The sequence below is a fragment of the Salvia hispanica genome, chromosome 4, assembly GCF_023119035.1.
Source record: "Salvia hispanica cultivar TCC Black 2014 chromosome 4, UniMelb_Shisp_WGS_1.0, whole genome shotgun sequence".
NCBI lineage: Eukaryota > Viridiplantae > Streptophyta > Magnoliopsida > Lamiales > Lamiaceae > Salvia > Salvia hispanica.
The window spans coordinates 15,018,434-15,042,586 of record NC_062968.1 but is presented as its reverse complement, the minus strand read 5'-3'; the positions used below and the strand labels follow the sequence as shown (position 1 = coordinate 15,042,586).

Sequence of the window (24,153 nt, the reverse complement as noted above, 5' to 3'; positions counted from 1 at the left end):
AGGGATTCCACGAATATCAGTACCTGAAGTCGACGGAGGAGCGAATCCCTGATTTGTGGGCGCCTCGGTTACAACACTGCAACTTTGGTCATCAGCGCTCATCTGATAGCTGATTCCATCGTGATTGTTAAATTGTTGCTGCAGCACGTTGCTTGTAGTGTTTTCGATGTTGTTCACACAAGAGCTTGAGATTGGATCAATTGCTCCATTTCCAAAGTTATTATTCATGTCTGGTTGAGATGTCTGTCCCAACTCAACAGACCCCTCATAACAAAGGAACAGGGGTACATCTTGCAACAGTTCGAGCTCGGGCAGACAGTCAAAATCATTAATTGAAATATCATCCGAATCATTAACCAGTTCACTAGGGTTTTGTGAAGTTGTATCTGGACCCAAATCATTCAGTTCAAGAAAACCTCCGAGGAAGGACTCATCAATGAATTGAGAATTTGGCACATTAGCAACTGGGGCAGAAGAGGCCTCTGGTGCATCGGTAGTCAAGAACTGAAATGCACCCGACTGTGTGAGGTCAAAACTATTATCTACAATAGGTTGCTGAACAAATGGCTGGGGAGCTGCGAAAGAAATGTCCTCACTGGCAAACTGCTCCAGATTATACTGATGATCAACAACTGGTGGCTGAACTGGGAGGGGCTCGTCTACAATTTGATTCATGACTTCCTCGAGATAATCAAATGAGGATAGGCCTTGAAAATCAACTACTTTACTACTATTGATAGGTGTGATCTCGTTCACTGGCTTTTGTAGAATTTCCTTCTCAATTGCAGATGGTACTTCAACTTTGTCATCAGTCCAGTCCTCCTCCCTAAACGGTGCGCCATATTGCTCGCCATTTTTGGGACCAAGCCCACTTTTTTTGTAGACCTTGTACAGCACATAGTACTCCATAGCAGCCTGGCATCTTTTCAGCTCTTCTTCATCCATGGTGTATTCATGCATCACCCAGTCGGTGCGCTCTCCTTTAGGCGCATGGCCTCTATAGAATACCAGAGTCCTCTTTAAACCAACAGCATGATCCCCACGTGAGATGGCACGGACCTTCCCAGTTGCTTTCCAAAACCCATGCCTTGTTGCCCTATTGGACCTTGCTCCATTTGGTATTTCCTATCTCTTGGACTGAAGAAGAACCATTGCCGATCACCTGTTTTCAATTTTGAAAGCCCTGCATTTCAGACATGTCAGAAGTCAGTAGGAAGCACAATAACGAAATTTCCGAAATGGAACTAAAAATCAGAAATTTACTACATCCTCCGTCCACAAAAAGTAGTCTCATGTTTCCATTTACTAGTCCCATGTCAAAAAATGGAAAGTTTGTCTCAATTGACTAACCTAATTTACCAACTTTTTATCTTTCTCTCTTACTTTACTACCAATTTCACAGTAAAATAAAACATGGAGTATATAGATTCCAATTGACAACCTTTTAGCAGTGATTACAACTTCCTACATACACAAAATGTCCTTCATAAAGTGCAATACGAAAACAAACTAATCTACATAGACCATTGACTTGTATTCAATCATAATAACAAGAAATCTAAACCCGCAACAAACAGAACATTCATGAACAATTGATATAAATATCTGAGAAAATCAAACATAACAAGGCATGGTGAAAAGAAATGATAATCGAACGGTGAACGATGAAACATACCAGGCAACTCCTCGGGCTCCCACTTGTAAACATCGGTCTGAGCGATGACGTCGAGGAGATGGCGCTGGCCGCAGATCTTCCGCTTGAGATAGTAAAGCACGAGCTCCTCATCTGTGGGGTGGAATCGGAATCCCGGTGGGAAAACATTCCCCTCGCCCGAAATATCCGATTTCACCATCATAATTCCACCGATTAATCCGGATTTTTCACTGTGTGTCGGAGATTGGGAAAGAGGAGTGGTGGAGAAGGAAACGAGATTAATCGAAAGAGGGGAGAGAATTTTCTTGGAAACTTTATGCTAACGAATTTTGATATGCTGTGACTGAAGTGCACTGTCACTTCTGTGGGGATTCAGTTAAAACAACAGCATTCCATTGGCGCATTTCAAGATCTCTTTTCTTTTACTCATTTTTTTTGTTTGAATAGGATATTCCTCTGGTCAAATTGGACTGCCACGTTCTAAATTTAAACCCAACCAAATTTTTTATTAAAAAGTTAACTTATTTTGTTGAAATATTTAAAAATTAAAATGATAAAAATGGATCAACTTTTATTTTATTTGATCTTTGGCCCCATTTTTTCAAACATTTGGTCTGCAGCTCTCACGCCAACACAAATGGAGGGAAATCCCAACAACATCGAACTCGTCAATTCGCTTCAAGCTGAAATGGAGTCTCTCCGAGAAAGGATTAATGTAGTCAATTCAGTCGCAGCATTTCTCTCTTATCCAATTCGTAGCCTACTGAATTTCAATGTTAACAAACAAATCGTCCAACTTATATTTTTCTTTGTTGATTTCTGGAATCACAGCAACTAGAGACCGAGAACGCTAAGCTCTCTCAACAACTCTCGGGTTGCGTCTGCCAGAAGGTAACTTGTGTATGCTTACAGTCGTATATCATAGTGTAGAACGCAGTTGCTTGGAGTTTCGGTGCATTCCATAGGAATGGAAACATTGGTGCTGAATCATTAGAGTTGTACTATATATTTACTCTCTTTGCATTCGAATCATCACTCAAATGATACTGTGAGATTTAAAGCAGCATTCAATAAATAAGAAAGTGTTGCAAAATATATATACTCACTTCTTTTCACATGAATCTGGATTATTGAAGATTGGCTCAGGACATTGAGGTTCTAAGTCTGCAAGTCTTTTTTTTGGGCCAATAGCTAGAATGTGCCTCAACACGGAGTTTCCGGGTGCAGAATGCAGGGAGTTATAGAGCTTTGTCCGTGGACTGCACTAGCTCGATTGGGGAAATGGAGATGCTGAAATTGAATGAAATCTGTTCACTAAACAGATCAAAATATAAAGAATCGGGTAATACTTTGATGTCTGGAGATACGAACCGTATGCAACTTTATTTTAGTGTAGTCGTTAGGTTGATTTGATTTTTTTATTCTATTCTGTCAACTACAGGTGACCATACAATGGCCTTGCATCATTTACCAAAGCGACATGTTGCTTTAAAGGTTATGTATTTTGGCAAAAGGTACACATTCAGAAATGCTTTGTGATTCATTTATTTAGTTGTCTTTGATTTTCATTATGAGGTGAAATGAAATCAGGGAGCTGTTTCTGACAGCCTGTGATTGTGAGAACTTGCTGCTAAATATAGGAGACTTCTTCCTCAATGTATCGTGGACTATAAATATGCTATAGATTTATAACTTCAGAGCAATGAGTTTTCTTTTTATTTATTTATTTTTATTGTAGTTTTGGAGGTAAATAGATTTTTATAGCAATCAAAATCTTTTCTCAGAAAGGTTAATCAATTCATTAAGTGTTACCTGAGTGACAAATCGCTTTTTAATGGTGATATACTGTTGCATTATGCATGACAGATTTTACGGTTTTGCTTCAGAGGCACAGATGGATCCAACAGTAGAAGTGAGCTTTGCCCCTCCTTTCTCTTTTTTTTTTCTTTCTGTTTGACATATATTCAGACGCAAAAGTTATCTACCTTTTATCTACGATCTATAATTGGAACTTGCAAGTTGAGATTGACTAATTTATCTAGGATTATCATTGGTAGCATTTTATACCTTAGCTTGCTGCTTTACTGTTCAGTTAACTAATTGTCCAGTTAGTTACTTGATCATGTGTGCTTACATAAAACCCAAACTATATATTGTTCTCATGTGTGACATCTGGCAGTCTGTTCCAGATTTAGATTTCAAGGTACATTACCCTGAGTTCAACTTGAGTTGTTTGCTAATGTAGGTATTCTTGATGATGCAACATCGTTGTAGTGCATTAACGATCTCGAATGTCATTTTTCTTTTCAAGTATTAATTATTGGATGCCTGCTTGAAATAATGGCATGTTATCTGTGTGTTGTATTAATCACGCTAGCAGAAGTGCAGAACAACACAGATATTGGCGGTTTTCTCTGATTAAGATCTTTTCTGAGAACCTGTATCTAACTGTTATGGTGGAGAAGATATGAAATCTGCTTTCTTATAATAATGCAGTCGGAAATTTTTAAAGCCCTTTACAAGACAAGGTTAGTATCTGGTGATAAGAAGGAATTGCAATACTCAAGATGTGGCAGAACAGACAAGGGAGTCTCGTCTGTTGGCCAAGTAAGTCCATACATCTGACATTAAAGAAGAGGTTCTTAACCTTCAATTTTAATTGTTTTATCTGCCTACAATTTCTACTTGGAGTATCTCGGTTCCACAAGCAAGACTTGAGATAGAACACTACCTGATTCTTTACATTCTTACTAAGAGGAAAGCAGATTATAAATGGATACTAAAACCAGTTCTGTCAATAGTTTCATAATTAGCATTTGTTAATCCTCTCTCTCTCACAGACATACTTATGTTACTTCCTTCCTTCTTGCATGTGTGTCTGCTAATATTACCTTGTGTGTTATAATTCGGTGCAAACCTGAACTGTTTCATGCAGGTAATCTCTCTATCTCTACGATCAAATCTTAAAGAAATATCATCCAGCAACGGATATTCTGTGGAAATCTCTGCTGAGGAATCATGTGGTATGCCTAACAGTTTTTATATCATATTCCTTAGTGAAGCACTTAGTATTTCATGAACATCTTCAGGTGTAATAAGAACAAAAAAACTTTTTTTTAAAAACCAAAGGTTACCTGGGATCACAATGATGGATTAGTTTTGATATTCATTTGTCGCATATGACATACCTTAATTAGGCTACTGAGTTCATCTCATGCATTAGCAAATTTGTATTGTGTATATTTTGAAATTGTTGACTTGTCAGATAGCATCTTTTTGCTAGTAAACTTGATGATATATATTCTTTCTTCTTGACAGATGGTGAACTAGATTATGTAAAGATACTAAATAGAGCTCTTCCTAATGATATTAGAATTATTGGATGGTCACCTGCTCCAACTGATTTCAGTGCAAGGTATTTGATTTCTCTCATAAGCACTTTGCTGATGGATCCTTATAGCTTTTCTTGATTAAAAGGAAAATAAGTTCCAGTTGGGATAATAATAACCTGTAAATGCAGGTTCAGTTGTTTGAGCAGGGAATATAAGTACTTCTTTTGGAGAGAAGATTTAAATATCATGGTATGCATCTACTTGTATATGATTTAGATTAGCTCAGTTGTGCTTTTTTACCTGTTTCACTTCTTAATTACTTGCTGAGTCTGGAGATATTTCTTAAATTTGTCTATCAGGCAATGGAAAGTGCAGGAAAGAGATCCATTGGGGAACATGATTTCAGAAATTTTTGTAAGATGGATGCAACTAATGTCCACAACTATAGGCGGTACATCACATCATTTGAGATTTTCTCATGCAATGAAAGGTTTAAAAGTAATCCTGAACCTTCTAGTAAGTTCCATTCCAATTTAGCTTGTTACAGATTACAGAATATATCAGGCACCAATTTAGATTCTCTGTCCACAACCCAGAAGAAAATATTAACAGCTTAAAAAATGATAAAGTAGGAGTAATATATGTTAGGTTGTTGGTGTATTCTTTAACATTCTGGTCTGGGGAGGATTCATCATGGTCATATCTATGGTTGTCAGCTTAGGTTCTACATTTTTTCTCAAAGATGATATTATAGTTTCTGAAGAATGATCAGGCCGGCTAGATGTTTTAATGAAGGCAATAAAATTAGAATTTTCATGAATGGTTCCAACATCTAATACATTATATCTAGATTGGTGAACTCATCAATTTGATGCAACCGGTTATGTAGAACCCCCAAAGGTGGTTTGTTATTCAAATAACATACTTAGGCATGATATTAAGAAAAGATTCTTAAGTTGACTTGACATGGCCATACTAGTACTTATTTAAAATATAAACGTATGAAAGGACTCCATCTGATCCTTTGGAATTTCATAACAAGACTTTACTGGGCAACAGGCAAAGTAACATAAGGATCAAGGAAAAATCTTTTATAGCTCTTAATCTGTTGTTTAGTTGGGATGGTTAATTCTTTACTGTGCAGTCTGTGCAGACAAAGTTACTACTGATTGGTCCTGCAGATATTATTTATCATTAGGAGAGGAGATAAATATATGAATGCTATCATTTTCAGTGCACACGTTCATGGTTCTAAATGGGACCTTGTCATTACTTTCCTGCTTTTGTTGGAAAATAAACATATGTGATGACATTAATCCTTGCTGCTATTGGTGTTAAAATTATCCTCTAGGTCTAATTATGATTAAGTTATATCATCGGGTTTCCTATTTAAATCCATGAAATTCTAGGTTGTAATATGAGAGAGTGACACTATGCTACCAAAATAATTTTTGAGTCATGCATGCGGGTTGTCAGTGATGGAGACAAAAATTTGGTGTCCAAGGTCCATTAGTTGAGCTTTTTGGCAGTTGGAGGTTTGGGCAATTTGGGTTTTCAGTTTGTTGCCCTTTCTCTTAGAAGTTGTGCTCTAGATTAAAGGAGCTGGGTCTGTTTAGGGTTTGGCCCCATTTGGCTACTGATTACTCTCCATAAACCTTGGAAACTTCATTAGGAAAAGGGCACAAGTTTTATTCAGGATTTCTCATTCCCTGGGCAATGGCATTATCTATATCCCCCCTCCCCCAGAAAAAATAGAGTTGTAACTTTTCCAAACTGGGTAGTTATTTATAGGTCGTAGAGGCAGGATAGTTTTCGAGCTTTTGATTAGAGGATAAGTTAAGTGAGCTGCTGAACTAAACCTCAGCAGCAAATGAAGTACACTTTATGTTTGCTTGGTTGTGTTGTGTGAACAATGACATTTTCCATTAATATTGTGCAGTATGCATGCCTGCTTTCTTACCTATTTCAATGGTGTGTGCTTAAGATTTGTGGGAAGTTTCTCTAGTTTTAAGAGGTTATTGTTTTCAAAATTTAGGTGATAGACAAGTTACTGGATATTGAAAGAACAGCAAGGAAACCTCAATACAAAATGGCTCCAGAGATTCCCCTCGTTCTTCAGTCTTGTGAATTTGATGGTCTCAAATTTAAGTGTTCATCAGGTGCGTTGCTACATACCTAGACACAGCTTCACTTGATGCATAAGTTTATTATGTGGCCACTTAGATCTATCAGAAGGAAAGTGTCTTCTCATCTTTCAGTACAAGATCTACCATGATGCCGTCCATTCTCATTCCATGATCTTGTCTTCTCCATAGTGCAAACACCATAAAGATGTTTATATATCATGCTCGTGAAACTTATACTTGGGTGTTGATGTGAGTCTGCTGCTTTATGGGGCATTATGAGAGAATATGAAATTTGATGTAGTTAAGGAAACTGAAACAAAATGGATACAGACTTCAGTTGTTGTGTTCTTTTGAACTTCACATGAAGTTGTTGTCTGACGTCTCATGGGCTTGGGTTACAGATGCTAAGCAAGCTCTACGTGCTCACTTGGAGAAGGAATGTCGAAGTTATAAACTTGAAGCAGCAATCTTTCACGAGGCCTTGCTCAGCTGTTCAAGCACCTTCTCGGGTATGAAAGCCACTTCTTACATACTGCTTTAAATTCTCTTACAAAACTTGTTGCTTGCAGATTCCAGTCAGCTAAACAGTAGAACAAAGAAGAAGGGACCGACTCACATTCCACTGATGGCGCGACCCACTGAGCGTAAGTTCCTCCTATTATTTAATTTAGCGTTTACACTTCCATTTTTAAAGTTAGTCTTATGAATCTTTCAGCCTCTTATGAAGAACGACGCGCATAATATGGTCAATTTATGATACAGTCATAACAAATAAAAAAACACTGATAATATAATATTTAAAAAAAAAAACATTGGTCTGCCAAAAAACATCCAATCTGAGTAACCGATTTTCCCGGGCTTTTGCCATCAGACAACAACCCTATTCCAATGGAATCGCCTTCCATCTAACAACCTTTTCCCATCCATGATTAACTAAAATTCTTAAAAAAATAAAGTAATTAATCATTGATCATCAGATCTTCCTGTCGTTTTCTGGCTTCAACTAATTTTCAGTGCGCTGAATCTGCAGGTCGCCCCTTGGATTTTGCGGCGAACTGGGATTTCTTGTTTTCGCTTTGTGTGGTGAGACTCAATCACTATTCCTTCTTAAGTTTGTGCGTTTTTATATGATTTTTCATATATTTTAAGATGTTTGTTTGGTGAGCATATGCAGTTCAATCGATGATGATAAATTCATATAATTACCTTTCCATTCACAAACGTTTATCCATCCTCTGCATTTTGTTCTACCACCATTTGCTATTGATTTATGAAACCTAGTTTTTAACAAAGGACGGAGAAGATGAATTAGTTTTTACTAAGCATTATATGATCCGTTGGAACTAGTTGAGTTTGAAATCCCATCAACAATGGACTACACAGATAAGTTTATGTCAAGCGAGCATCAGGAACAATTTCGATCAGCTATAGAGAGTGCAGATCCATCCTCTGCCTCCCCGCTTATCTCAACATCACCTAAATCTCCGCGATCGCCAAGACCTAGTAAGCACACCGGGAGTCCCATCAAGACTCAAAAGCCCCATTCCGGGAAAGTTGGTGATCCCAAAAAAGGTGAATCGTTTATCTAGAGAATGGACTGATTTAGATTCTTATGCAATGTTAAGTTGCCTGGAATGATGTTAGTTTATTTGAATTTGGAAGATGATGAATTTGTTAAATGCATGAGTTATGTGATGACATGTTATGCTTTTTCTTGTTAAAACTGCGCAGGCGGTTCTGGTGGGAAAGGAACCTGGGGAGGACTGCTTGATATGGAAGGTGGCCACGTGGATGATCCAAACGATCCGAATTACATCAGTGATAAGGTGATCTCATCATTTGTAGTTGTTTATTCATGGGCTGTATTTTGTCTGACTAATGAAAGGACTGTGTTGCAATTACAGGATGACGCGAAGCTCTCCACCAGAACGGATGAGCAGTTTGAGGAGTTCAGGAAGAAGGCCACAATCATGGTGGAGGAATATTTTGACAATGATGATGTTACCTCGACTACTAATGAACTAAGAGAAATTGATATGCCAGGTTACTACTTCTATTTTGTGAAGAAGTTGGTCTCCATTGCCATGGACAGACGGGACAAAGAGAAGGAGATGGCTTCGATTCTGCTATCCTCTCTCTACGGTGATGTGATTGATCCCAAACAAGTCTACAAAGGCTTTCAGAAGCTGGTGCAGTCTGCAGACGACTTAGTGGTGGACATTCCTGACGCGGTTGATGTTCTTGCAATGTTCATTGCTAGAGCCATTGTTGATGACATACTCCCCCCCTCGTTCTTGACAAAGACGATGGCCTATTTGAGCAAGGACTCGAAGGGCGTGGATGTGATCAAACGAGCTGAGAAAGGGTATTTGTCAGCCCCTTTGCACGCAGAGATCATTGAGAGGTGTTGGGGAGGCAGCAAGAACAAGACGGTGGAAGATTTCAAGGCAAAGATAAACGACTTGTTGGTAGAGTACGTGGTGAGTGGGGATGTGAGGGAGGCACGCAGATGCATCAAGGATCTTCACGTCCCTCACTTCCATCACGAGATAGTGAAGAGGGCTATCTTGATGGCTATGGAGAAGAGGCAGGCAGAAGGGCGGCTGCTCGAGTTGCTGAAGAGGACTTGTGAGGAAGGGTTGATCAATTCAAGCCAGATATCGAAAGGGTTCTCCAGAATCATCGACTCTGTAGACGATCTGTCTCTGGATATCCCAAATGCAAAGGTGCTACTGCAGTCATTGATCTCAAAAGCAGCATCGGAGGGGTGGTTGAGTGCTTCGTCTCTGAGGTCGTTGTCGCTCATCCCTGGGAGGCAGGTGGTCGAGGAAAGCATGCTCAAGGCATTCAAGAAGAAGGCTGAGTCGATAATCAGGGAGTATTTCCTAGCGGGTGACGTATCAGAGGTGATCTGCTGCTTGGAGTTTGAGAATGGTTCGGGCGTGGCTGAGCTGAACGCAGCGTTTGTGAAGAAACTGATCACTCTAGCCATGGAGAGAAAGAACAGAGAGAAGGAGATGGCTTCTGTGCTGCTATCTTCTCTGTGTTTTCCATCTGATGATGTGGTGAGTGGTTTCATCATGCTGATAGAGTCAGCAGACGACATGGCCCTCGACATCCCCATCGTGGTGGAGGATCTAGCCATGTTCCTGGCACGAGCAGAGGTGGACGAGGTGCTTACACCACACGAGATGGAGGAGATAGGCCGACATTTCCCGGGACCAACCTCAGTAGGAAACAAGGTGACACAAATGTCAATGTCTCTATTAAAAGCCCGTCTATCCGGGGAACGGATCCTAAGGTGCTGGGGAGGAGGGGGAAGCTGCAACAACGGGTGGACGGTGGAGGACGTGAAGGACAAGGTGGGGAAGCTGCTGGAGGAGTATGCAGCAGGAGGGGACACGAGGGAGGCGTGTCGGTGCATAAAGGAGCTAGGGATGCCATTCTTCCACCATGAGGTAGTGAAGAGGTGCTTGGTGATATTGATGGAGATGAAGAATGAGAGGATGTGGAGTTTGCTAAGTCATTGCTTTGATATGCAACTAATCACCATGACTCAAATGAGTAAAGGGTTTGTGAGAGTGTCTGATAGCCTTGATGATCTGGCTTTGGATGTGCCTGATGCTAAGAAACAGTTTGACAATCTGCTGCACAAAGCAGCCAACCAAGGCTGGCTTGACACTTCTTTGCTACCTCTCAATGGCTTTACTTGAATTTAATCATGTCTTTTCGATTCTAATTATCTTTTTTATTGCAAACTTCTTCGTTATTCTATTATTATATTTCCTCCTTGTTTGCTTCCACAGTGTCTTGTGTTTATAACTATTTGATCTTTGTTTGCCCTCTATTTCTCTTGTGTCAATCACATCCACATATCACATAAAACAATACTACTACTTCACATTGAGTTTAGTATAGTTGCACATGATAAAAAACTAGATATAAAAATATTTAGACAAGCAAGATAATAATGAAAATGATAGTCTCAAACTCTCAATATTTAACCATTTTTTAAATTATATGGTGACATTCTAATCATTTATATTCATAATGCTGATCACATTTTAAATTTAATTGAATTTATTTTGGAACACGATTTAAACATTATACTCCCCCCTCCCACTTTAGGAGTCCCGGTTTACTACTTTTTGGTGTCCCACTTTAGGAATTCCGGTTGAAATATTCCATAAATGGTATTAGGCCTCACATTCCACTAACCTTTTTTCACTCATATTTTATTATAAAACTAATATAAAATAGTAGGACCCACATTCTACTATCTTTTTTTCGCCAATTTTCCTTTACATTTCTTAATACTCGTGCCGAACTCAACCGGAACTCCTAAAGTGGGACGGAGGGAGTAATACTTAAATATCTAAATAAAATTATAGTGATTCAAACAAAATTTTTTGGAACTATGTCATCCCGATTATTTATATTTCTAGAAAACGATTAAAGACAAAAAAAAAAAAAAAGAATTTGCACATCGAAGACAAGGTTCTTATCATTGTCGGGTTTGACCCAACCCAAATATAAGGGATTAGAGCTTCCATAATAAGAGACTTCAGCACAAAATCACGGACTAGCCATGGGCTAGCGGGAAGGGCGTGGCGGACGTCCGCTATTGCGTTAGGCTAACGCGACGGATGTCCGGAAGATGGACGAGCGGTCATCCGCAGACAATAGGCGTTAGCCGATCGCTGGCCGCCTATTGCGTGGCGAGCGATAGGATAACCATTTTTTATTTATACTTTTAATTTTCTTTATTTATACTTTAAAATGAATTAATTGTATTTGTCAATTTATTTCTTAGTCCAGGGTGTTGGCTAGCTTATTGTTTGGCTGTTGTTTAGTTAGCCTATGGCTAGCCTGTGGGAAGTTTATGATAATGTGGCAGGAAGAACTTTTGGCTAGCCTATGGCCAGTCTGTGTAAACCTATTTTTCAACCGTCACATCAGCTTTTCAAATTTCAGCCACAAAAGCTAGAATGCAGCCGGCTCCAAATTCATCCCCAATTTACCTTCAACTTTTAACATGGTTTTTTTAGTCATTTAATAATTGACTTAAATTGAAAGTTAGTATATTAAATGAAATAAAAAAATAAACCTAGGAAAAATGCAATAATTTAAATTGTTAAAAAGTTACAAAAAATTATGATATACCATTTAAAAAAATATATATATAGAGAAATTAGTGTATAAAAATGGATATTTATAGATGGAATATCCAACGGAAGGCTGGATATTCAGCCGGAAATGGGGCGGCCGGCTGGGGTGCCGCACTTAGAGAGGGAGCTGGAATGCAGCCCCGTCAAACGGTTGCCCCGATCGAGACTGTCAGACTGCATTGCTCATGCTCTTAATAACAAATTGTTTGGATCAACCAAAATAATTTAGCATAATCTAAATTATATTTTCAGTACTAAAATAAATGACTTTTCTAAGTATTTATGATTACTTGCCTAATCTAAATTAACAAAATTTGATTTTGGCAAGTATACCAAATAAAAAATATACTCTACTCTAATTTATGATTACTTGCCTAATCTAAATTGGGCCATTATAAAACCCGACCCGATAATGAGTCCAATCTTACTGTATCTGATTTCCGAACCCTAGTTTCCCTTCATTTCATTCGGTGCTGAAGCAATCAATTTCTTTAAGAAACCTCTCTCTCTCCATCTCTAACTTATTCCCTCTCTCCCAATTACGGACATACATAGACATTCATCACTCTTTTCTGGTTTCATCTCCGTCTCGCTCGTTATCCTCGTGGGGCCGTGGTGAGTCTTCTACGAATGAATCGATACGTGATTATTCATGATTGTTTGTGAAGTGTGTTTAATTTTTCAATCTTTTTTTTTTTTTTTTTTTTTTTCCCTTTTTTGGATTCGGTTTCAAATGACGGCTAAATGTTGATATTGAGGATAGCTTTTTGGTTAGGGGTTTCTATAAAGGAAAAATTCGTTGTTTTTTTAGCTCAGGCGTTTCAGTGAGGAGTGATCACTGATCCTCTTTAGATGGGTTTTTGCAGGGAGTTGTGTTGATTTGGGGCGGACTTGATTTGTCGAAACTACAATTGAAGTAATCTGATGGGGAGGAAGAAACCTACAGCTCGCGATGAGGAGAGCGCCCCTGCTGGGGCGGGTGGGGCAGGTAAATCAAAGAAGAAAGGATTTGTGATTGCTGATGATGAGTATTTTATGGGAATTGAATCTGAGGAAACTGCTATTCCGGAAGAGAAGGTTGCTGCCCCTCCAGTAAACAAAAAGAAGGGCAAGAAAGGGGGTTCGAAGAATGCGGTGTTGAATGATGATGATGAAGAAGAGGAGGATGCTGTCATTGCAGATGAGGAAGAGGATGATGCTCCTGCGATCAAATTTGGTGGAAAAAAGAAGGCGAAGGCAAAAAAGAGTGGAAATAGCAGCAGTTTTAGTGCTTTTGGGTTGCTAGGAGAAGATGGCGATGAAAATGATTTTGAAAGCAAGGAAAAAGATGATGACAATGATGATGAAGTGCCTGAAATTTCTTTTTCTGGGAAGAAGAAAGCCTCCAAGAGTAAGAAGAGTGGTGGCAATGTCTCTTCTGCCTTTGAATTGCTTGACGAAGAGGAGGAGGGAGGAGATAAAGATGAGAGTCCCAAAGAGGAAGATGATGATGTCAGCATTGCTTTTACTGGCAAAAAGAAGAAGTCATCAAAGGGCTCGAAGAAGGCATCATTCAGTTCTGCTATGCTTGAAGAAGAAAATGATGATGGTGCATCTGTTTCGAAGGTCGATGATGATTTGCAAGAAGGTAGTGTTGCTGATCAGGAGGAGGATATTTTTGCAGTTAAATTTTCAGGCAAAAAAAAGTCTTCGAAAAAGAAGAATATTAATGATGACACTGCCGCTGGAATTGGGATTGGTGATGCACCACCTGACCTTGTTGAGCTGGATCAACATGGTGGTGATTCTAAAGATAAAAAGCCAAACAGTGAAGATGTAACTTCGAAAAACAAAAAAAAGAAAAAGAAAGGTGGGAAAAATCTTCAAGAAGAAGAAGAAGAAGACTTGGACAAGATCCTGGCTGAACTTGGTGCTGGACCTTCTGCTTCTAAACCTGTTCAAGATTCTGCTGCAGCACCAGTTGCACCTCCTCCAGAGGAGAAGTTACAGAACCAACCTGCCGAACAAGAGGAGGCTGAAGAGGAGGGACCTGTGGAGACTGTAACGTCAAAGAAGAAGAAAAAGAAGAAGGACAAAGAGAAAGAGAAGAAGGCATCTGCTCCTGCAGCAGAAGAAAAACCAGAAGAAACCAAAAATGAGACAAATAGTAAAGTAAGTGGTAAGAAAGTCCCAAAGCATGTCAGGGAGATGCAGGAGAGACTTGCGAAACTTAAGGAGGCTGAAGAGAGGAAAAAACGCGAAGAAGAAGAAAAGTTGAGAAAAGAAGAAGAGGAAAGGCTTAAACAAGAAGAACTAGAAAGATTAGCTGAAGAGAAAAAGCGCTTAAAGAAGGAGAGGGAGAAGGAGAAACTCCTTAAGAAAAAAGCAGAAGGAAAGCTTCTGACAGGGAAGCAGAAGGAAGAGGCTCGGAGATTGGAGGCAATGAGGAAGCAAATACTAGCTAATGCAAAATTGGATATACCCACTGGAGAATCTTCCGGAGCACCTGCTAAGAGACCTCTGTACCAGAAGAAAAAATCGAAGCCCCAAACCCAATCCAATGGAGCAGCCATTTCAGAAAATGGGGAGACCACAGATGCAAACGAGTTGGATTCTGTTGAGGCAGAGAATGTTGAGGAAGTTGAGTCTCCAAATGCACAGGATAAAGCTGGGGTAACTGATGTTGTTGAAGACAATGGAGTTGATGAAGAAGAAGAGGAAGATGATGATGAGGAGTGGGATGCTAAAAGTTGGGATGATGCTGACTTGAAATTGCCAGGAGATAGTGTATTTGCTGACGAAGAAGTTGATTCAGAACCTGAACCATTGCCCAAGAAGGATATGAAGAACGCACGGACTGCTCCTCAAGAAGATGCTGAGCTGAATACAAGCAAGCCAGTAGTCTTGGCTGATAAACTAACTTCAGTGATGCCACCGAAATCAGTGGATGTTCAGAAGAAGTCTGTGCTGGAGGGAAATGAAAATGACAACAAAAAGAATTCTTCTAATACAGAAAAGAAGAGCCAAAAAGAAGTAACTGATGATCAGCCTGTTCAGAATGAACAAAACCTTCGTTCTCCTATATGTTGTATTATGGGTCACGTCGATACTGGAAAAACAAAGTTACTTGATTGTATTAGAGGTACAAACGTCCAAGAAGGCGAGGCAGGTGGGATTACACAGCAAATCGGAGCGACCTATTTCCCCGCTGAGAATATACGTGAGAGAACAAAGGAACTGAAAGCTGATGCAAAGCTCAATGTCCCTGGCTTGTTAGTGATTGATACTCCAGGACATGAATCGTTCACCAATTTGCGTTCTAGAGGATCAGGATTATGTGATCTTGCTATTTTGGTTGTTGATATAATGCATGGGTTGGAACCACAGACAATTGAATCACTCAATCTTTTGAAAATGAGAAATACAGACTTTCTTATTGCCTTGAACAAAGTGAGTCATCTTGAATCTTAACATTGTTGAATTCTCCCTACCCATGCTGTTCCACTGTTTTCATTTGGTATTTTCTGTTTGGCAATACAGGTAGACAGACTTTATGGATGGAAGTCTTGCCGTAATGCACCAATAGGAAAGGCAATAAGGCAACAATCAAAAGATGTCATGATCGAATTCAACATGAGGCTAACTCAGGTCATATTTGTCTCTTACCTTATCTATTAGATCTCACTTTCTCATCATCAATTTTGGTTTTATCTAATGTGGATTTTCTGTTACAGATTATCACTCAGTTTAAGGAGCAGGGCCTCAATACTGAGTTGTATTACAAGAACAAAGAAATGGGGGAAACATATAACATTGTACCAACAAGTGCCATAAGGTTAATTTATAAAGACTTTGTTGCTTTACGTTTGTATCTGGTATCCTATGTCTTATTTTCATTCTCACAAGGCCACAAATTTCTGCAATTTCTGACTTGTTGGTGACTGGCAAACAGTGGTGAGGGGGTCCCAGATTTATTGTTACTGCTGGTCCAATGGGCTCAGAAGACAATGATAAAAAGGCTTACATACAGTGAGGAAGTGCAGGTTTGTTCCCTCACCTATTACTGCTTGAGAATGAGAAAGATACTCCAACGGAAATTCTCATCATTTATCCTCAAATTTTGCCACAGTGTACTGTTTTGGAGGTTAAAGTGGTTGAAGGACATGGGACCACAATTGATGTGGTATTAGTAAATGGCGTGCTTCATGAAGGAGATCAAATAGTCGTTTGTGGCATGCAGGCATGAATTGAATGTTTTATTTCTATTTTGGTTCTTTTCGGGAGAAGTTATTAACAAGCATTCTGTTGGCTTTTTTGTGCAGGGACCCGTTGTTACCTCAATCAGAGCCTTACTTACACCTCACCCCATGAGGGAGCTCAGAGTCAAGGTGAAACTTCTTACTCTATCAGTCTATTATTACTTGAAAAATTGGCATTGGTATGATGGACAAAATTATTGTTTCTATTGATTGAGTAGTTGCTAATTTACCTACTGTGTATGGAGTATTCCAAGAGTTTGTATTGGTTTTCCTTGAAATAAATGTACTAAGCTGTCAACTTGGTGTAGTATTTTGCTTTGCAATAAACAGATGTTATACTGTTATGGTGCTGTATAACATTGGACCAGTCATTGAATTTACAATTTGATTATATCTTTCCAGGGAACATATTTGCATCACAAAGAAATCAAGGCTGCCCAGGGTATCAAGATTGCTGCACAGGTAACTGTGTCTCATTCTCATAGCTCCCCTGGACTCATAAAGTTGAAAATTGAAGATAATTAATTTAGAAAAGGATGCTATTAGTTACTCTTAGGAAGTATGAACACAGAGGGGCATTAGCACACTTGCTTGCTTAATGAATTCCAGTAAACATAAATTTTCTAAGATATGGCAGTAGAAACATGGGTTTTCCATTTTAAAGTTCTCAATTGAACTGCAGTATAAACTGCTTACCATTATTGGGTTCTTGCATAGGGCACAAAGAGTCTTACATGTCTTCTAAGTGTCGCAACAATCCACTTTATGTGGTTATTCAACATACAAAGTTTAACCAACAGAACTTCACATTACCGCTCAATCTATGTAGTTCTGTTATCTACGCTAGCGTGTAGCTAAACATATTTTTGTTAATTGTTCAAATCAGTTTTATATTTGTTTCTCATCATTACACATTTCTTGGGCTGAGGGAATTTTTTACATAGATGCTCCCTCCTATTCTTGTATCTTGTTTTTCTTTAGGGTAAAGTAGTAAACTCAGGGAATTAGTATTGTTTATCAACTTGCTCCCACACGACACCACATGATTTGGGATTGGCAGATTAAACTCTATATGACACCTATCAGCCCAAAAAAGAAAAATTGTGGCACATGAATGTTGTTTTATTTAATTCGAAGCAACATTGTACTTTTCATTTATTGCAGAGTTATTTAGACACCAGAACTGCTCATGTGATGTGGTTGATGGATGCTGTCTGATATTTGCCTAATTAAACAGCTTCTTATCGAATATGCCTTTGTTTGGGCAGATGTTTTTTCTTGTATTCACGATAATCTATTTATATTATCATGCAGTATGTGCTGCTAGTAGTTCTCCCTAGTTCTGAAAATCGAATCCTTTCATGTGGTTATTCATGGTCAATCTATTTCCTCTGTTGTTTTAGTTGCCTTGGGATCTTGGCTAATACTTCTTCCATCGTTCTTTCTTCAGGGCCTTGAGCATGCTATTGCAGGCACCAGTCTCTATGTTGTGGGGCCCAATGATGACATAGAGGACATCAAAGAATCTGCTATGGACGATGTAAATTCAGTGATGAGTAGGATTGACAAAAGTGGTGAAGGGGTTTATGTTCAGGCATCTACACTTGGGTCTTTAGAAGCATTGCTGGAGTTTTTGAAGACTCCGGCAGTTAACATACCTGTCAGTGCTATAAGTATTGGCCCAGTTCATAAGAAGGATGTGATGAAGGCGAGTGTCATGCTTGAGAAGAAGAAGGAATATGGGACTATACTGGCTTTTGATGTTAAAGTAACACCAGAGGCTCGGGAACTTGCTGATGAACTTGGTGTAAAAATATTCATTGCTGACATTATATACCACCTTTTTGACCAATTCAAGGCTTACATAGATAATCTTAAGGAGGAAAAGAAGAGAGAAGCTGCAGAGGAAGCAGTTTTTCCCTGTGTCCTGAAGATCATGCCAAACTGTGTTTTCAACAAGAAAGATCCAATTGTTTTGGGGGTTGATGTCGTTGAAGGCATTGCAAAGGTAATATTTTTTTGATAGCGTTTCAAGTAAATTTTGTCCATTCATACACTATATTTTGCTCTTGAAAATTGATCCCTGATATGTGTTAAATTATAATAACTTGCAGTCCTCGACTCCTTGTAATTCACCTTAGTGTCACAAGCATTTCCGACATGTGTTAAATTGTTGACCGTCTTTAACTGAGGAGTATCCAAAATGCTTTACGTTCAATTAGTGGCTAGTACCCTGGTTATTTTTTCTTTCTGAAATGGCATTGAAGTTGGGGAGGCTTTGAAATATAGAGAGAACGGAGTAACTGCCCTTCAATTTTCTGTTTGCTGTTATTCAGAAACATCTTAACTATCATCGTATCAGAATTTGTTGTGCATGTCTATCTAAAATACCACCGTGGCATTCACTTCAAAGGGAATGGAGTAGTTAGATTTTTCTCACTACTATGTATTCTGTACATAGGTGTGTTATTTGTTGACATCTTTCTTCTGCACAAGTTGTAACACATTTTCTTCAGTTTTTCGACTGCCATCGACAATATTGTGCTTCATATGGTGAACTCATATTTCTACATTCTTTTCCATCTCACAGATTGGAACACCTATATGTGTTCCCGGAAGAGAATTTGTCGACATTGGTCGGATAGCTTCTATTGAAAATAATCATAGGCCTGTTGATTATGCCAAAAAAGGTCAAAAGGTGGCCATTAAGGTATGAAATATTGAAATTGGTAGCTTTTTGTCATCTTGTGAGAATTTTGAAATATTTGTCAGGATACTAAATGTTATTTGATTATATGAGCATCTAAAGAGTTTTATCATGAATTTCTAGTCTTTGTTATCGATCAATTTTTTCTTAGATATCAATGTGCATCAAGAAATATAATAATATCTGCCTTCATATATCAATCCCATTCATAGCCTAGTGTGGCACAAAAGTGAGATAAATGTGTTCAAAGGGGTGATTGTTGAATAGTAGGTTGATGTGCTCAAGTCTTCGATCTCCATAAGTACTTCTACCTTGTGTTATGGCTCCTCTTGTAATATGGTGTCATTTTTCATATTTTACCTTCTCTTGTAATATGTTAAGGTTTATTCTTCGCAGATAATTGGTAGCAACCCCGAGGAGCAACAGAAAATGGTTGGAAGACATTTTGAGGTGGAGGACGAGCTTGTAAGCAAGATCTCCAGAAAATCACTTGATGCACTCAAAGAAAACTACGCGGTTTGTACATTTGATATTACCCGACTACTTACATAATGAAAAGTAATCCTGACTCCTTTCCATTGATGTGCAGGACGATCTGTCTACTGAAGAAAAGAGATTGCTTTTCAAATTGAAGAAGCTGTTCAAGATACTGTAATTTGAATATAATGGAGTTCAATACTGCTAGGGCTGTTGCAATCAGGTGACCGGAATAAGAGTTTGCAACAAGAGAAGACAGATTTAATTTGTGGAAGGCAGTAGTTGATCAGTAAGCTTTGGGTGTTGATAGCAAATACAGTGGTTAATCAGCTTTTCCCTTTGCCCTTTTGTAAACAATTGAAATGAGAAGTACTCGTGGAGAGTTTTTGTGTCCATTCTCCCAAAATTGAGGCTTTCTGTTGTATTCTGCACATATTTTGGGGAAATATTAAAAAGAGTTTTTACATGATTTCCATCCAAAGTTTCTTATAAATGTGGAAAATATGATAGTGCTAGTAAAGTTAATGGTTTTGGATTGGAATAATAAAAAATCAGGCTAATCAAAGTTTAAAAAGAGTTATGGATTGGAATCCATTCTCAACGAATTTACATGAGTGGGAAATTTGATAGTGTCTGTAAAGTTTGTAGTTTAAAGATTGAGCAGTCTTTCTCAGTTTCACATTGATAAAACGACTCTAAATTGTTGATTTGTTGTCTTATTTCTTTTTCATCTCATCTTAGACATTTGGAAATAACACTTTGTTTTTAGGATTCATTTCATTTTTTTCTTCTAATCACAAAATATATATATATATATATATATATATATATATATATAGATAGACAGACAGACAGAGAGACACCTCCAAACTATATGCAAGTGCAAGTGTCGAAAATTAATTATTTTCTAGAGGTTGTCTAATTAGGTTTGGAAGATTTAAAAAAGAATTTAAATAGGATTTGACCTAAAATTAATTATTTTCTAGAGGTTGTCTAATTAGGTTTGGAAGATTTAAAAAAGAATTTAAATAGGATTTGACCTTAATTCATTGGAGAAAATAAAAGTATATATACATACAAAGGAAAACCCATGGTAACAAACTTCATCATTAAGAACAATGGTCGGGATCGCAGAAATCGAAGAAACAGAGGCGACGGCGCCGCTCCTGCAGAATGCCGCGGAGCCGGAGCCAGTTCTGAAGAAGAACCGCTCCGTCAGAACTAGTGTGCCGGAGGCGGAGGTTCACATCTACAACAGAGGGAAAGGTCCCATCGATATCATCAAAGTGAGTTTGGGCGGGTGGGATCAGGACCAGCTCGAGATCCGAGAAATCCTCGACAAGTACGGCTTCAAATCGGTCTATGCCTTCACGCCTGGATCGGGTCGGGGCGTTCCGATCCGGTTCAACCCCAGGAACGGCCGCTCGATGCTCACCTACAGAGATGGCGCTCGTGTTTACATCGACGGAGAGCCTAAGGTAGCAATTCTGGACTTTTATTGATGCATGAATTATTGTTATTTCTGTGGAATTACTGTTGTGTTTGGAATTTTAATCGATGTGGAAATTTCAATTTCAATTTGAATATGAAGATGTGCTTATCCTAATTGATTGACCTGTGGAGTTACAGTTGTGTTTTGAATTTCGATCGATGTGGAAATATCTATTTGAATACGAAGATATGCTTATCCTAATTTGATTGACCTTGATTTTGATTATATGGCTTTTTAGGTATTGGAAGTAAGTTTTACGATAGATTACTGTGGTCTTGTCTCAATGCAGCTGCAATTTCTATGCTTCTGGAATATGCTATCATGATAATGTTTTGAATTGGATAAAGAATGTTGATGTCTTGATTTTATTAAATTCATTCAATTTGGAAAAAGGTTCGGTGTCGTGTGTGATGCCATATATTGTTTGGTTACTGCTGGTGATATTATGGTCTGCGTTTCCTGATTTATAAACTTATTTTCTTGAAGCTAGTTAGAAGATTGAGTAATCACTAACTATAGTGGCGGGTTTATGGGTGGTGGGTGCCTGATTCGGCTATTTCGTTATTACCCTCTTTAGTGTTGTTTGCTACGCTAGACCTACTGAACTTGTTAAGCGAAAATGAAGGGCTTTCTGTATTTTTTTAGAGGGTTGGACTCATCATTTATCACCATCACGAAAAGGGAGCAATAGTGAAACTTATTTTCAAGCTCAACAAGTCTAGTTCGAGGCCGAGTTTGTTGCAATTTATTTATTTGGAAAAAATTTCTCCCGTCCTTGACCAAAAAACCACAACCCTTCCTAGTAGTCATCTTCCACTCTATAGGTAAAGCAAAGACAATGAGATTACTTGAACACACTAAATGGACAAAAAGTTTACCTTGTTGATCAAGTAGTGATGTACTTTTTGGTGGAAAACTCAAAGGACTGTTGGGGACCAGCAATTCAGAATCAAAAGAGTACATTAAGTTTTTACGTGTCTGTTTTCCAGTTTTCCAAAAGTTCGAATCAGTATGGGCCATAATTTAATATAAATACCACCAGAAATGCCACTTGTTGCTATCAGTTGGACTTTTCACCATTTTCATCGATATGCTTGAGTTAGATTTTTAAGATTAGCTATAGTTCTATGTGAGCGAATGCAATTCTTATTTCATAATCTTGTCTCTTACTATTAAGTGTACCTTTTTGAATTGTTTAACTAGTGGAAATGAATTAAAATGGAAGTAGAAGGGAAGTAAGCATGGCTCATCTACATAAATATTTACAATTCCATCTGTGTCAAAAACTGGAAGGGTGGGTTAAGATTCTTTGGACCTTGAAGAACATGTTCTAGTCTTATTATGTCTTTCTTAACATGCATCCTAAATCCTAGTTCATAATCGATAGCTGAAATCTATTGAAAAATGTAGAACTCTTTCTTAATCAACATCAATGACAAAGGCATCACACTCTCTGAGTTTTTCAAACTTAAAATCTTGAAGTGCTCAGGTAAAGCAAATCTTGGTTTTCGTTTTCATTGTGATGGGCCTGGAAGAGGGGGTACATGTCAAGTATTGGCCTGGGAAAAGAGGATTCCTCACTTCTTTCTCTCATTCAAAACCGTGCATGAGACTTTCTTCTCACACGGCTCCTAAGTGACACATGATTTTGTAATATTAACCAATGTTTTACACCCTTATCATCTGCAGCCTCAAATCTGTAAATTTTATCCCGATTGGGATATCGCTGTACATTTACCTAACTACACATATCAGTACCTCATACCTACTCCACTTTGACGCGTGCGAGAAACATCCTCTTACTGATGTGCACTATCCAAGAGCTTTTATGGTTCTTTACTTGTTGAAACTTTAAGCTCAGTTCATGCCATATGTCGAAAACTTGCAAATAGCTGAACATAAAAGACTTTTGCTTCGACTCTGAGATTTAGCCTGTTGTGATTTATCCATTTTGGCTCATTTTATGCTTGTGAATGCAGGACTCATTGCTCAAGCCCATCACCAGAATAATATTAAGTGTAGCAATGATAACCGTCATCATAGTCTTTGCTATGAAGGAGACTCCAGCATGGGCAAAGAATCTGCAGTCCTCAGTCGGTCCAATTCCACCATGGGTTTTAGCTTGTGTAGTTATCGTCTTCACCCGGATGCAGAAGAGAACCAAGAATTTTTTTCAAAAATACCTCTAGTCAGGCCTTCAGGTTCATCACTCGTATTTGAAAGAGACAATCTTACTTCCTGTATTATTTTGACTTGCATATCTCATGTAAGATTACACCATGGCTTTGCTCTCAGCTAGGTTTTTATAACTTTACAGCTACATAAATTTTGTGATGTAGATTATTTCCACCCAACTGATATGTTAAGCAACCTCTGTTTGATTATGCTGTGCTTTTGTGTATAAGCTGAAGCTGAGAAACATTGTATACCAAAAACAATAATTACAGGTTTCATTGAACAGGGCATTTACATTTATTGAAATCAGATGGTCCATTTGCTGCATCTCCTTAGATTTATTGATGTGCTTGATCTAATACTCCGCTGACTGCTGTTGCTGCCATGACACGATGATTGGATGAAGTTTGAGGGATGGAGGTGGTGAAGTGATGTCGGAGAGCTCATGATCCCCCGGTATATTGGAGAACGGCTATCGAAAATTAGTCAGAAAAAGAGCCAAAGAAACAAAGCTGGTTTGAATAAGTGGAAGAAATAAACCGATTCGTTGAATATTGGTTTCTTACGTGGCAATAATTGGTTATGAGCCCTATGAACTCAAACTCAATTTATTTCTAAATTAGTTACAAGCCCTACAAGCTCCTTTTAAAATATTTGCTTTTAATTTCAAATGTGAGTAACCGAAAGTTATACTAATCTTTAAAAAACATAAAAATAAATTCAACTCAGGATGATGGTTTCTCCTCTTTTATAAATGTTACATTGTCTAACCTTCACTTTGAGA

The 24,153-nt window shown here is 38.4% G+C and overlaps 4 protein-coding genes and 1 pseudogene across 5 annotated transcripts; 4 read left to right on the top strand and 1 right to left on the bottom strand.

Moving 5' to 3' along the window:
- Nucleotides 1-1,974, bottom strand: part of LOC125219747 — a 3,023-nt pseudogene extending 1,049 nt beyond the window's left edge.
- A 269-nt stretch (nt 1,975-2,243) lies between these two features.
- On the top strand, nt 2,244-7,853 carry LOC125220438 (tRNA pseudouridine(38/39) synthase). Its single transcript, XM_048122607.1, has 14 exons — nt 2,244-2,369; nt 2,486-2,545; nt 2,882-2,996; nt 3,096-3,168; nt 3,521-3,566; nt 4,151-4,261; nt 4,590-4,677; nt 4,973-5,069; nt 5,175-5,235; nt 5,346-5,597; nt 7,022-7,145; nt 7,514-7,621; nt 7,682-7,756; nt 7,828-7,853. The coding sequence occupies exons 1-14, from the start codon at nt 2,292-2,294 to the stop codon at nt 7,851-7,853; spliced, it is 1,314 nt and encodes a 437-aa protein (XP_047978564.1). The 5' UTR covers nt 2,244-2,291.
- A 231-nt stretch (nt 7,854-8,084) lies between these two features.
- Nucleotides 8,085-10,848, top strand: LOC125217786 (MA3 DOMAIN-CONTAINING TRANSLATION REGULATORY FACTOR 2). 2 transcript variants are annotated; one of them, XM_048119321.1, is made up of 4 exons: nt 8,085-8,195; nt 8,496-8,684; nt 8,844-8,938; nt 9,017-10,848. In XM_048119321.1, the coding sequence occupies exons 2-4, from the start codon at nt 8,504-8,506 to the stop codon at nt 10,823-10,825; spliced, it is 2,085 nt and encodes a 694-aa protein (XP_047975278.1). In that variant the 5' UTR covers nt 8,085-8,195; nt 8,496-8,503; the 3' UTR covers nt 10,826-10,848. The 2 variants fall into 2 exon arrangements, with proteins under 2 accessions (XP_047975278.1, XP_047975277.1); XM_048119320.1 differs by having other exon boundaries at nt 8,118-8,195; nt 8,460-8,684.
- Nucleotides 10,849-12,738: 1,890 nt separating this feature from the next.
- Nucleotides 12,739-20,168, top strand: LOC125222402 (eukaryotic translation initiation factor 5B-like). Its single transcript, XM_048124982.1, has 12 exons — nt 12,739-12,895; nt 13,147-15,709; nt 15,800-15,907; nt 15,994-16,094; nt 16,212-16,302; nt 16,389-16,499; nt 16,582-16,647; nt 16,921-16,980; nt 17,969-18,526; nt 19,109-19,228; nt 19,622-19,741; nt 19,815-20,168. The coding sequence occupies exons 2-12, from the start codon at nt 13,205-13,207 to the stop codon at nt 19,878-19,880; spliced, it is 3,906 nt and encodes a 1,301-aa protein (XP_047980939.1). The 5' UTR covers nt 12,739-12,895; nt 13,147-13,204; the 3' UTR covers nt 19,881-20,168.
- A 605-nt stretch (nt 20,169-20,773) lies between these two features.
- Nucleotides 20,774-23,675, top strand: LOC125218128. Its single transcript, XM_048119731.1, has 2 exons — nt 20,774-21,180; nt 23,174-23,675. The coding sequence occupies exons 1-2, from the start codon at nt 20,821-20,823 to the stop codon at nt 23,381-23,383; spliced, it is 570 nt and encodes a 189-aa protein (XP_047975688.1). The 5' UTR covers nt 20,774-20,820; the 3' UTR covers nt 23,384-23,675.
- Nucleotides 23,676-24,153: the final 478 nt, after the last annotated feature.